Source organism: Coregonus lavaretus (genome assembly GCF_964263955.1).
Source record: "Coregonus lavaretus genome assembly, chromosome: 29".
NCBI classification, from domain to species: Eukaryota; Metazoa; Chordata; class Actinopteri; order Salmoniformes; family Salmonidae; genus Coregonus; species Coregonus lavaretus.
This window is the reverse complement of record NC_140016.1, coordinates 7,919,616-7,933,615: the sequence shown is the minus strand read 5'-3', so window position 1 is coordinate 7,933,615 and position 14,000 is coordinate 7,919,616. Positions and strand designations below refer to the sequence as shown.

Here is a 14,000-nt window from a genome sequence, read left to right as displayed (position 1 = left end):
TGGCGTTCCTTCCACTCGTCCCCACTCTGCAAAGGCTGTGTGCGCCACCGCTACCCGAGACGCGCCCGGCATCTTGAATAAGAAAGTCGCACTGAGAACCGAAGGAATAGGCCTACCAGGAACGTGTAAAGAAAACAAATATCGAGTACGTGGACAAGAGAAAGGAAAACGATATACAGTGATTTTTGCAGAATTACAGTTGGTGGTGATTGAAGTTTGAAGACATGAGGATTCTACGAGTTGCGCTCCTGCTCGTCCATGCCTTTGGTAAGTGTCAAGTTACACTTTTATATATCAAGTCAGATTATATAGTTCCTATTCTGTAGCGTTTATACTTTAACATTGAATAAACTATTGGTGGTAATAGTTTCTCCTAGACTTGATTCCTCCTAAATGGTATATTTCTTATTCATAAGAGACATGTCTTGGAGTTACACTTGTTGACTGTAAAAGAGTGTGAACTCTAGCATGACCTTCTGAGCAAGTCACATAAACTTTTAAAAGAAGAGTCAACGATTTTCATAAGGTGTAGGCCAGTCTATGCCATTGAAGAACGAAGTGTGGTCATCTTTCTATTTTAAAACATGCTTTATGTAACTGGATATACTTATTTTTAACTCATATTCTTGTACATTAGCTAACTGTCTGTCAATGCAACATTTTGTGTACCATAGCCAAGCAGGATTATAGTCTCCCCTGTACAGAATACTGTACATGCATGATGTTGTTGGGTGCCTCACAGTTCTTGGAGCTGAAATGCAACTATCCAGTTTAATAGGCTCACCTGGAGGGGCCATGGGGCCTCATGCAGGGTTCTCAGTCTAGAGACATGTTTCAACTTGCCCACTCAAACCCCTCCATTTTCTTGGCACCTGAATGAATTACTGTGTTGGAAAGAAAAGCTTGTCTTCCCAGTGAGCAAAACTGCTTGAAAAGATTTCATTTCAACAAGTTTTGCCATTGAAATGATGTATTTTCAACTAGCATTGCTCACTGGGTTAACTCCTCACGGTGTCAGTCAGAATCTAATCTACATCTTTAAACCACAAACTATTGAATTGTGTAGCATCAATAATGGTCAAATGTTAATCTTGTGTTTCCTTGTGTTTTCCAGTGGTGTCGAGATTGGTGAGTGGAGCTGTGGTGGACAGGTATGAGATTGAGAGGCAGCAGCAGCAGCACACGGCAGTTATCAACCTGTTGGATGTCCTGAGCGACAGAAGGATGGAGGGAGGGATGGAGGAGAGTAACCACGGCGTGGAGGGTCCAGTGTTGGAGGATGATGGAAGTGAGGAAGAGGATGAGGAGTACTATGATTACTACGATGAAGATGAAGAAGATGCCTCAGGGGACTATGAGGTGGAATTACCTCGAGGTATTTAATAACTCACTTTGATTTATGTTTGTTTATTGCTCTGTTGTAGATCCTCCTATTGTTTATAGGTTCTGGAATCCTCACTGACACATTTATTAGAATACCCTTTATAAACATGATTTGTGGCACTATTATTCATTAGTTTAACTGACAGGTTGTCAGTTCCATTTGAACACCTGTTCCTATGCAACCCGTAGTTAAATTTACTGTATGGACCAGGTAGCCTAGCGGTTAGAGCGTTGGGCCAGTAACCCTAATTTGCGCCAGGGGTGCTGTACTACTATGGCTCACCCTGTAAAACAACACATTTCACTGCACCTATCTGGTGTATGTGACAGTAAAACTTGTATTCTATGAGATGTGTTGGCTAGATCCATGGATTCAGTTGATAAACATTTCTTGTCTGTGTTCTTTTCTTTTTTTTAGTTGCATTGTCGACTAAACCTAAAGACCCATCGGCCATCTTGGAAGCTGAGAGGAAGAGGAGGAGAGGAAAGGGGAGGAAGAAGGGAAAGGGGAAGGGGAAGAAGAGGAACCCTTGTCTGAAGAAGTATAAGGACTTTTGTATCCATGGCACCTGTCATTACCTGAGGGACATCAAAGCTGCGTCATGCATGTAAGAAACACCTCTCTCTCTCTCTCTCTCTCTCTCTCTCTCTCTCTCTCTCTCTCTCTCTCTCTCTCTCTCTCTCTCTCTCTCTCTCTCTCTCTCTCTCTCTCTCTCTCTCTCTCTCTCTCTCTCTCTCTCTCTCTCTCTCTCTCTCTCTCTCTCTCTCTCTCTCTCTCTCTCTCTCTCTCTCTAGACTGCTCTCTCTCTCTCTAGACTGCTCTCTCTCTCTCTCTCTCTCTCTCTCTCTCTTTCATTCTCTCCCGCTAGCTCTCCCTCTCTCTTTCTCTAAACTTCTCTCTCTCTCTCTCTCTCTCTCTCTCTCTCTCTCTCTCTCTCTCTCTCTCTCTCTCTCTCTCTCTCTCTCTCTCTCTCTCTCGCTCTCTCTCTCGCTCTCTCTCTCTCTCTCTCTCTCTCTCTCTCTTCATTCTCTCCCGCTAGCTCTCCCTCTCTCTTTCTCTAAACCGCTCTCTCTCTCTTTCTCTCTCTCTCTCTTTCTCTCTCTCGCTCTCTTTCATTCTCTCCCGCTAGCTCTCCCTCTCTCTTTCTCTAACCCGCTCTGTCTCTAGCTCCATCTCTATCTCTCCAGAAGAACAATATGCCTGTTGTACTGTATGTTGCATGAATCACATCTCACCCCTCTCCCTCTCTCTCTCTCTCTCTCTTTCTCCTTGTGCAGATGTCGTCCCAGTTACTCTGGGGAGCGGTGTCACCTGTTCACGCTGGCTTCAGAGGGGAGGGACGTGGGAGGCTACAGCAGGACCACAGCTCTGGCTGTGGTGGCAGTGGTGTTGTCCTCTCTCTGTCTCACCATCATAGGCCTGCTGCTGGTGCTCAGGTCAGTACTACAGCCTTACACACACACACACACACAGTTTACCACAATTTTTCACCACTACTTCCTGGCGTATTATCTAACACAGGGGGTATATAGAACCAGAGCAGCTGTATAACACAGGGGGTATATAGAACCAGAGCAGCTGTATAACACAGGGGGTGTATAGAACCAGAGCAGCTGTATAACACAGGGGGTGTATAGAACCAGAGCAGCTGTATGACACAGGGGGTGTATAGAACCAGAGCAGCTGTATAACACAGGGGGTGTATAGAACCAGAGCAGCTGTATGACACAGGGGGTGTATAGAACCAGAGCAGCTGTATAACACAGGGGGTGTATAGAACCAGAGCAGCTGTATAACACAGGGGGTGTATAGAACCAGAGCAGCTGTATGACACAGGGGGTGTATAGAACCAGAGCAGCTGTATAACACAGGGGGTGTATAGAACCAGAGCAGCTGTATAACACAGGGGGTGTATAGAACCAGAGCAGCTGTATGACACAGGGGGTGTATAGAACCAGAGCAGCTGTATGACACAGGGGGTGTATAGAACCAGAGCAGCTGTATGACACAGGGGGTATATAGAACCAGAGCAGCTGTATAACACAGGGGGTGTATAGAACCAGAGCAGCTGTATAACACAGGGGGTGTACAGAACCAGAGCAGCTATATGACACATTATACATTGCATTATGCAGCAGCTGAAGATAAACAAAGTCTGTATTGGCACTGTATTGTGGAAATGGGCCAACAGGAAATGAATAGTACACAACCTAATTGATTGTAGAGGAAAAGGGAGATGAGGCTATAACAAACATATGACAGGATAGTTCAGCATTGTCATAGTTCAACATGTCATAGTTTAGCGTTATTGTTCTCACCTCACAACAATTATGGGAACCACAGGTGTTATTGTTGTTGTTGTTGTTGTTGTTGTTGTTGTTGTTTCAAAACAGTTCCAGGATCCACAGGTCTGAACTCTGTTGTTGTTTTCCTCCAGGTTTCACAAGCGAGGAGCGTACGACATAGAGAATGAGGAGAAGGTGAAACTGGGGTCAGCGCCCAACCACTGAAGAGCTGGAGAGAAGGGTGAGTTACCAGGGAAACCTAAATTCCTCAATTGACAGAAAGTCAAACGTCATCATAACATTACTATACATTACAGTATGATTGTGAAACAGAGGCTGGATTTAGATTGATGAAAGATTAGTCTGGGTTTTGTTTTCACACGGTCTGAGTGTTGAAGGAGTGTTGTATGAGTGTTGAAGGAGTGTTGTCTGAGTGTTGAAAGAAACTTGATCACTCATTGTTTCTCCCTCTTCTATTTCAGGACAGGATAGGGAAATTCTACCTCAAAATAGAAAAGAAGAAGTGAAAAAAAGCCAGGAGAGAACCCAGAGAGACATGGAAGGTATGGGAGAGAAGGGGGACTAGATGGGCGTGACCTGGACACATAGCCCCATCCCGTCTCACTGATGGACAGATGTGATTGGGTAGCTCAGGATTCTGCGGTAGGCCCTGCAACCTATCAGGAGATAGCCTGCCTAAAACTGGAACTCTGATTGGCTGGGAGAAAAGACTGGAGTGGTGATGAGGATATGGAATTTGAGAGGAAGAGGAGGAACATTTCTGGGCCCGTATCCACAAAGCGTCTCAGAGAAGGAGAGCTGATCTAGGATGAGTTTTACCTTTAGATCATAATGAATAAGATTATATGGACTGACCCTGGATCAGCACTCCTTCTCTGAGATGCTTTGTGGAAACGTCCCTAGACTCAGTGCTGCTTCTTGTTAAAAAGACTACCAGGAGTCTCAAACTAAAAGAACACCATCTTCTCTTCTTCTGCCAGAAACAGAGAGAACCCTGGTCTTTCTTCAAAAGGAGTGTTGTTTTTACCAATCAGCATTTGTATTTTCCTGCACATGTTCGTTCGTTGTCGTTTTCTAGCGTACTGTAAAACTTTTATTTATACCATATACTTCCTCTTTTAATTTATTTATTTATGTGTTGTTGTTGCTGTATTTATGCAGATTTTTAACTGCTTCTTCTACCCAAAGATGCACTGCCAGTTTGTAAAGATTATATATCAGGTCATCATTGTGTTTTTATATTTAAATGTTAAATCCTATTTATTGATGAGAATTAAGATAAAAGGAATAAAACATGTACAGTACTTTTGGAGAAATCGACATTTAAAAGTAAGAGTCCTCTTGGTCTCATAGAGCTACCTGATTGCTGACTGTGATATCGGCACTCTGGTTACAGGCAGCTGAGAACACACACCACTGTGGTTGGTTGATTGACTTATTGATTGATTGATTAAACAGCGCTGTGGTGTATTCCACCAATGTACCACTGACAGGTCTCTCTGTGTGTACCATTATGACGTGGTTGCATTGGTCTTCTGTGTTTGACTCTGTGAAGAAGACATGCAAAGCATCCAGACATAGAAGTAAATTTAACAGAACCTACTCTAGAATCCCAAAATATAGAATATAGAAAATATTCTAGAATGTTTAAAATCTAGAATCCAGTTTAGATTTTTCTGTATTATAATCAGGATGTGGAATAGGTACAAGGTAAACGCTGGTGCCTTGTTGAGTCCAGCCATTGTAGCGAGTGTTGGAAGGCAGAAACACACACAAATGGCGTAGTTTTTATTGTCTATAAGAAACGAGTTGGACATAAATCTCCAACAGTGTTATCTCCAATTTCAGTCATTTATTTCTGTGACCTGCCAGTTAGTTGTGGTGTTGTCTTGTCTTAGCATGGTGGGCATGGTTAGGGATATACTCAGTGATTTACTGTCCTGTATTATACACTGAGATCCATGCTAAGATCATGATGAAATGTGAATTCATTCAAGTGGTCAGCCTTTTAAAAACGAATAACCCTCCTCAAGAAAAACATCCTGGAAACAACCTGCAGTTTTGAAGTGATTTCTAGTCAAAAAGGGTTTGTTTTTTTTCTCCGAAAATAAAGTATTTTTTCTCCGAATTCACGAAGTCATTGTATTTATTATGCTTTGTCTGTGTCACTAACGCTGCATGTACACAGGCAGACTAATTCTGATATTTTTTCCACTAATTGGTCCTTTGGCCAATTACTAGCCTGTTCAACCTCTCTTTCGTAACATCTGAGATCCCCAGAGATTGGAAAGCTGCCGCGGTCATCCCCCTCTTAAAAAGGGGGTGACACTCTAGATCCAAACTGTTACAGACCTATATCCATCCTGCCCTGCCTTTCGAAAGTTTTTGAAAGCCAAGTTAACAAACAGATCACCGACCATTTTGAATCCCACCGTACCTTCTCCGCTATGCAATCCGGTTTCCGAGCTGGTCATGGGTGCACCTCAGCCACCCTCAAGGTCCTAAACGATATTATAACCGCGATCGATAATAGACATTACTGTGCAGCCGTCTTCATCGACCTGGCCAAGGCTTTCGACTCTGTCAACCACCCCATTCTTATTGGCAGACTAAATAGCCTTGGTTTCTCAAATGACTGCCTCGCCTGGTTCACCAACTACTTCTCAGATAGAGTTCAATGTGTCAAATCAGAGGGCCTGTTGTCTGGACCTATGGCAGTCTCTATGGGGGTGCCACAGGGTTCAATTCTCGGGCCGACTCTATTCTCTGTGTATATCAATGATGTCGCTCTTGCTGCTGGTGACTCTCAGATCCACCTCTACGCAGACGACACCATTTTGTATGCATCTGGCCCTGTGATAACAAACCTCCAAACGAGCTTCAATGCCATACAACACTCCTTCAGTAGCCTCCAACTGCTCTTAAACACTAGTAAAACTAAATGCATGCTCTTCAATCGAACGCTGCTGGCACCCGCCCACCCGACTAGAATCACTACTCTCGACGGGTCTGACCTAGAGTATGTGGACAACTACAAATACCTAGGTGTCTGGTTAGACTGTAAACTCTCCTTCCAGACTCACATTAAGCAACTCCAATCCAAAGTTACATCTAGAATCGGCTTCCTATTTCGTAACAAAGCCTCCTTCACTCATGCTGCCAAACATGCCCTCGTAAAACTGACTATCCTACTGATCCTTGACTTCGGCGATGTCATTTACAAAATAGCCTCCAACACTCTATTCAGCAAATTGACTGTAGTCTATCACAGTGCCATCCGTTTTGTCTCCAAAGCCCCATACACTACCCACCACTGTGACCTGTACGCTCTTGTTGGCTGGTCCTCACTACATATTCGTCGTCAAACCAACTGGCTCCAGGCCATCTATAAATCACTGCTAGGCAAATCCCCGCCTTATCTTAGCTTATTGGTCACCATAGCAACACCCACCCGTAGTATGCGCTCCAGCAGGTATATCTCACTGGTCATCCCCAAAGCCAACACCTCCTTTGGCCGCCATTCCTTCCAGTTCTCTGCTGCCAATGACTGGAACGAATTGCAAAAATCTCTGAAGCTGGAGACTCTTATCTCCCTCACTAACTTTAAGCATCAGTTGTCAGAGCACCTTACCGATCACTGCACCTGTACACAGCCCATCTGAAATGAGCCCACCCAACTACCTCATCCCCATATTGTTATTTATTTTGCTCATTTGCACCCCAGTATCTCTATTTGCACATCATCTCTTGCACATCTATCATTCCAGTGTTAATACTAATTGTAATGATTTAGCACTATGGCCTATTTATTGCCTTACCTCCATAACTTGCTACATTTGAACACACTGTATATATATTTTCTGTTGTATTTTTTTTTACTTTATGTTTTGTTTTACCCCATATGTAATTCTGTGTTGTTGTTTTTTATCGCACTGCTTTGCTTTATCTTGGCCAGGTCGCAGTTGTAAATGAGAACTTGTTCTCAACTTGCTTACCTGGTTAAATAAAGGTTAAATAAAAAATAAATAATTGGCCAAAAGATCAGAATTGGACTGCCTGTGTGAATACAGCCTATAGCTCATATCCATATCAGCTGCTATCTATACACTGATGAGTGATTTCAACTCAGAATCATGATGCAACAAAGTTACCTCTAGACACTGATCTAATGTCAGTTTAGGGTCAGCTGTTTCGGATTGGAAGAAGGTAATCTTATTCAAGATCTGAGGTGGTTAAGATACGTTTTCTTTTTTACCTCAAGCTACTCCTCCTATCTGTTATTATAGATTAATAACATTTCTATACTAATGGCCTAGGCTTCACCTTGATAGTAAAGGTCACCATTATTATAGCTATCTGGTAAACTTCCTGTGCGAGTGTGTCAGTATGGCCTCATATTGTAGTGATATTTAAAAAGAGAGACCGGTCTGGGACGATAACACTACTGTGTCCTTTTGGCCTTTCAGTCACTGGCAGTAATTATAGAAAAGATAATATTTGTCCCCACCCCCTCCCTTTCACCTCTCTTCTCCTCCCTCCTTTCCCCCATGCTTCAGCTAGTCCTTTCAACCAGAGCACCTGTATCCTGGCCAAGGGTCACCTTCAGGATGTGCAGCCAGCCCTTGCAAGCTTTCTGAAGAGTTTCGTCTTAAGTCATTTCTTGAGTAACTTACGTTTACTCTTAACTTCTTAAGAACATTTTCTCTTTCCATAAATCATCTCCACATGTGTTCATGCCAATGACAAAAGGGCTGGCAAAATCACAAGCAGACCTGGCTAGCCAGCTAGAAGGCTACCCAGCTACAGTAATCTAGTATATCCGCAGCTGTTCTCCTTCGATCTACAGTAATCTAGTATATCCACAGCTGTTCTCCTTCGATCTACAGTAATCTAGTATAGCCACAGCTGTTCTCCTTCGATCTACAGTAATCTAGTATATCCACAGCTGTTCTCATTCGAGCTACAGTAATCTAGTATATCCCCAGCTGTTCTCCTTCGATCTACAGTAATCTAGTATATCCCCAGCTGTTCTCCTTCGATCTACAGTAATCTAGTATATCCACAGCTGTTCTCCTTCGATCTACAGTAATCTAGTATATCCCCAGCTGTTCTCCTTCGATCTACAGTAATCTAGTATATCCCCAGCTGTTCTCCTTCGATCTACAGTAATCTAGTATATCCCCAGCTGTTCTCCTTCGATCTACAGTAATCTAGTATATCCAAAGCTGTTCTCCTTCGATCTACAGTAATCTAGTATATCCACAGCTGTTCTCCTTCGATCTACAGTAATCTAGTATATCCCCAGCTGTTCTCCTTCGATCTTCAGTAATCTAGTATATCCCCAGCTGTTCTCCTTCGATCTTCAGTAATCTAGTATATCCCCAGCTGTTCTCCTTCGATCTACAGTAATCTAGTATATCCCCAGCTGTTCTCCTTCGATCTACAGTAATCTAGTATATCCCCAGCTGTTCTCCTTCGATCTACAGTAATCTAGTATATCCACAGCTGTTCTCCTTCGATCTACAGTAATCTAGTATATCCCCAGCTGTTCTCCTTCGATCTACAGTAATCTAGTATATCCCCAGCTGTTCTCCTTCGATCTACAGTAATCTAGTATATCCCCAGCTGTTCTCTTTCGATCTACAGTAATCTAGTATATCCCCAGCTGTTCTCACTTCCCAGTTATGAGGTTTGCATCTAATTGTTGTATAAAACGAATTATTAAGTATACTAATACTTTTGTGAAGTTAACAATTTGATTTTAGCATTCTAGACGAGATGATTGTTTTCCATATTGATTTGTTCTCAGTCAGTGGCCACGCCCAGATGAGCGCAAACATGATGGGACGCCCCTTTTACCCTGAGTGCATAAAAAGCCTTGAAAAACATTTTAACATTAGACCAGCAGACGTTAAGCGTGAGCTAAACATTGCAAATGGTTGAATTTCTACCAGACCAGGAAGCCCACGGCTTAAAATAGTTGAAACTCTACAAGACCAGCAGACGTGAAGCGTGAGCTAAACGTTACAAACTGCTTTAAAACTACAACTCCATTACCAAAGGAAGACCAAGCATACTACGGTATAAGCCGGATGTTGCAAATGGTTGAATTTCTACAAGACCAAGAAGCGTGAAGCTGAAGCTACACGTTACAAAATGGTTAGACCAGAAAATATGAGACGTTAGTCCACACGTTTGAAATGGAGAAACTCTGAAACTCTCAACCTCTACACGAGGTGAAGAAGAAGACAATGCACTAGACCTTATCATTTCAGTCTGCAGCTGGCATGTATAGTCGTCTAGAGAACTTTCACTAAAGACACGAGTTGGAAAGGACAATCCCTCTCCGACAACCGCTGGTACATCTGAAGTATCCATTCTAACCACCACTACGACCAGAAACTCTACCAAGTACATTGGGATCTCTGGAGGGCAAACCAGAGTCCAACATCATCAACTCTGTAGCTCAATTGGTAGAGCATGGCGCTTGTAACGCCAGGCTAGTGGGTTCGATCCCCGGGACCACCCATACGTAAAAATGCATGCACACATGACTGTAAGGCGCTTTGGATAAAAGCGTCTGCTAAATGGCATATTATTTTTATTATTAACTCAACTATCGAGGACAGCTACACGTAAATACATGTTGCATTTCTAATCCGAATGAGCGTTTAGTGGGTTTTAAGCATTTGTATTTCCGTGTGGCGTAGTTTCCAAAGTAACTACGATGTCAGATGTTGCTGTAGGTAGGTGTGGTGTGGAATCAGGCGCAGGACGCAGAAGTTAAGTCCAACAAAGACTTTTAGTAGATCACACAAAATATAATCCAAAACAGCCCGGAGGCGAGAAAAGCGCACACAGGCGTAAACAAACGGGCGCACTAAACATGTGCGTAATCTTCTCCTAAACAAACAAGGAGGTAAGCTACAAATAGCGCACCGAAACGGGTAGCGCAGCAACACGACAATGGGAACAATTACACACAACACCTAAACTCACAACAAGGAACTAAATAGGGTGCTTAATGAGACATAACACAAAACAGGTGTGACAAACAGACAAAACCAATCAAACATGAAACAGAACGGTGGCAGCTAGTACTCCGGAGACGACGACCGCCGAAACCTGCCCGAACAAGGAGGAGGGGCCGCCTCGGCCGAAACCGTGACAGTACCCCCCCCTTGACGCGCGGCTCCAGCCGTGCGCCGCCCCCGGCCTCGGGGACGACCAGGAGGACGCGGAGCAGGGCGCGTAGGATGACCACGATGGAATTCGGTCAGCAGGGACGGGTCCAGAATGTCCCTCCTCGGCACCCAGCACCGCTCCTCCGGGCCGTACCCCTCCCACTCCACGAGATATTGGAGACCCCCCATCCGGCGTCTCGAATCTAGGATGGTCCGAACAGTGTACGCCGGAGCCCCCTCGATGTCCAACGGGGGCGGAGGAGTCTCTTCTATCTCAAAGTCCTGGAGTGGACCAGCTACCACCGGCCTGAGGAGAGACACATGGAACGAGGGGTTAATATTCTTGTAATCAATGGGCAGTTGTAACCTGTAACACACCTCGTTCAATCTCCTCAGGACTTTAAAAGGCCCCACAAACCGCCGACCCAGCTTCCGGCAGGGCAGGCGGAGGGGCAGGTTTCTGGTTGAGAGCCAGACTCGATCTCCAGGTGCGTACACTGGCCCCTCACTGCGGTGGAGGTCGGCGCTCGTCTTCTGTCGACGGATGGCTCGCTGCAGATGGACGTGTGCAGCGTTCCACGTCTCCTCCGAGCGCCGTACCCACTCATCCACAGCAGGGGCCTCGATCTGGCTCTCATGCCAAGGTGCCAGAACCGGCTGGTACCCTAACACACACTGGAAAGGGGTTAGTTTAGTGGAGGAGTGGCGGAGAGAGTTCTGTGCCATCTCGGCCCAGGGCACATATCTCGCCCACTCCTCCGGCCGGCCCTGACAATATGACCTCAGAAACCTACCCACATCCTGGTTGACTCGTTCGACCTGCCCATTACTCTCCGGGTGGTAACCCGAGGTAAGGCTCACCGAAACCCCCAACCGTTCCATAAAGGCTCTCCAGACTCTGGAGGTAAACTGGGGGCCTCGATCAGACACTATATCCTCGGGTACCCCGTAATGCCGGAAGACGTGAGTAAATAGAGCCTCAGCGGTCTGTAGGGCAGTAGGAAGACCCGGCATGGGAAGGAGACGACAGGCCTTCGAGAACCGATCCACAACGACCAGGATGGTGGTATTCCCTTGTGAGGAGGGAAGGTCGGTAACAAAATCCACCGAGAGGTGAGACCAGGGTCGTTGTGGAATGGGCAGGGGTTGTAATTTATCCCTGGGCAAGTGTCTGGGCGCCTTACACTGGGCACACACTGAGCAGGAGGAGACATAAATCCTCACATCCCTGGCTAACGTTGGCCACCAGTACTTTGTACTAAGGCAGTGGACTGTCCGGCCAATACCCGGATGTCCAGAGGAGGGTGACGTGTGAGCCCAATAAATCAGCCGATCCCGGACCTCGAGCGGGACGTACGTCCGACCCACCGGACACTGTGGAGGGCTAGGGTCGGTGCGTAATGCCCGCTCGATCTCCGCATCGACCTCCCATACCACCGGTGCAACCAGACAAGACTCCGGTAGTATGGGAGTGGGTTCCACGCACCTCTCCTCCGTGTCATACCGCCGAGACAGGGCATCTGCCTTCCCGTTCTGGGACCCAGGGATGTAAGTGATCTTGAACACAAACCGGGCGAGAAACATAGTCCATCGAGCCTGGCGAGGATTCAGTCTCCTAGCTGCCCGAATGTATTCCAGGTTACGGTGGTCAGTCAGAATGAGGAAAGGGTGTTGAGCCCCCTCAAGCCAATGTCTCCACACCTTTAGGGCCTGTACTACGGCTAACAGCTCCCTGTCCCCTACGTCATAATTCCGCTCCGCCGGACTGAGCTTTTTAGAATAAAAAGCACAGGGGCGGAGTTTAGGTGGTGTACCGGACCGTTGTGAAAGAACTGCCCCGATACCGGCCTCAGACGCGTCTACCTCTACTTGGAAGGGTAAAGTGGGATCCGGGTGCGCCAGCACTGGAGCCGAGGTAAACAGGTCCTTCAGTCTCCCAAAAGCCCTGTCCGCCTCAGCCGACCACCGCAAGCGCACAGGACCCCCCTTCAAAAGAGACGTTATGGGAGCTGCCACCTGTCCAAAACCCCGGATAAACCTCCGGTAGTAATTTGCAAAACCCAAGAACCGCTGCACCTCTTTAACCGTAGTTGGGGTTTGCCAATTACGCACGGCAGACACACGGTCAACCTCTATTCTCACCCCTGACGCAGACAACTGGTAACCCAAAAAGGAGACTGACTCCTGAAAGAACAGACATTTCTCGGCTTTGACATACAGGTCATGGTCCAACAATCTCCTCAATACCCTGCGCACCAGGGCTACATGCTCGGCCCGAGTAGAACTGTATACTAGAATATCATCTATGTACACCACTACTCCCTGCGCCTGCATGTCCCGGAAAATCTCATCTACAAAAGATTGGAAGACTGATGGAGCATTCATTAAACCATATGGCATGACGAGATACTCGTAATGGCCGGAGGTAGTACTAAATGCTGTCTTCCACTCATCGCCCTCCCTAATGCGCACCAAGTTATATGCGCTCCTGAGGTCCAATTTTGTGAAGAACCGTGCCCCGTGTAAGGACTCCGTCATGGTCGCAATCAGCGGGAGTGGATAACTATATTTCACAGTCACCTGATTGAGACCGCGGTAATCAATACACGGATGCAAACCTCCATCCTTTTTCTTCACAAAAAAGAAGCTCGAGGACGCGGGAGAAGTGGAGGGCCGTATGTATCCCTGTCTCAGAGACTCTGCAATGTATGTCTCCATTGCCCCTTTCTCCTCCTGTGACAAAGGATACACACGGCTCCGCGGGAGCGCAGCTCCTGCCTGGAGGTCTATCGCACAATCCCCCTGTCTATGAGGCGGCAACCGTGCCGCTCTTGTCTTACTAAACACGAGTGCCAAATCCTCATACTCAGGCGGAATGTGCAGTGCTGGCATCTGGTTCGGACTCTCCACTGAGGTCGCCCCTACGGAAACACCCAGACATAGCCCCTCACACTGAGCAGACCACCCTTTAAGAGCCTTCTCTCGCCACGAAATCGTAGGATCATGGGTAATCAACCAGGGAAGCCCCAGTACCACCGGATACGCAGGAGAGTCAATCAGATAGAGTTGAATCGTCTCCTCATGACCCCCCTGCGTCTTCATCCTAAGTGGCGCCGTGACCTCCCT

General features: G+C 46.2%; 1 protein-coding gene across 1 annotated transcript; it reads left to right on the top strand.

Annotated features, from left to right (window-relative positions):
* The first annotated feature begins 12 nt into the window (after positions 1 to 12).
* Positions 13 to 5,816, top strand: LOC311104701 (proheparin-binding EGF-like growth factor). Its single transcript, XM_084146583.1, has 6 exons — positions 13 to 267; positions 1,115 to 1,375; positions 1,802 to 1,991; positions 2,662 to 2,820; positions 3,822 to 3,910; positions 4,152 to 5,816. The coding sequence occupies exons 1-5, from the start codon at positions 225 to 227 to the stop codon at positions 3,892 to 3,894; spliced, it is 726 nt and encodes a 241-aa protein (XP_084002709.1). The 5' UTR covers positions 13 to 224; the 3' UTR covers positions 3,895 to 3,910; positions 4,152 to 5,816.
* The last annotated feature ends 8,184 nt before the right edge of the window (positions 5,817 to 14,000 follow it).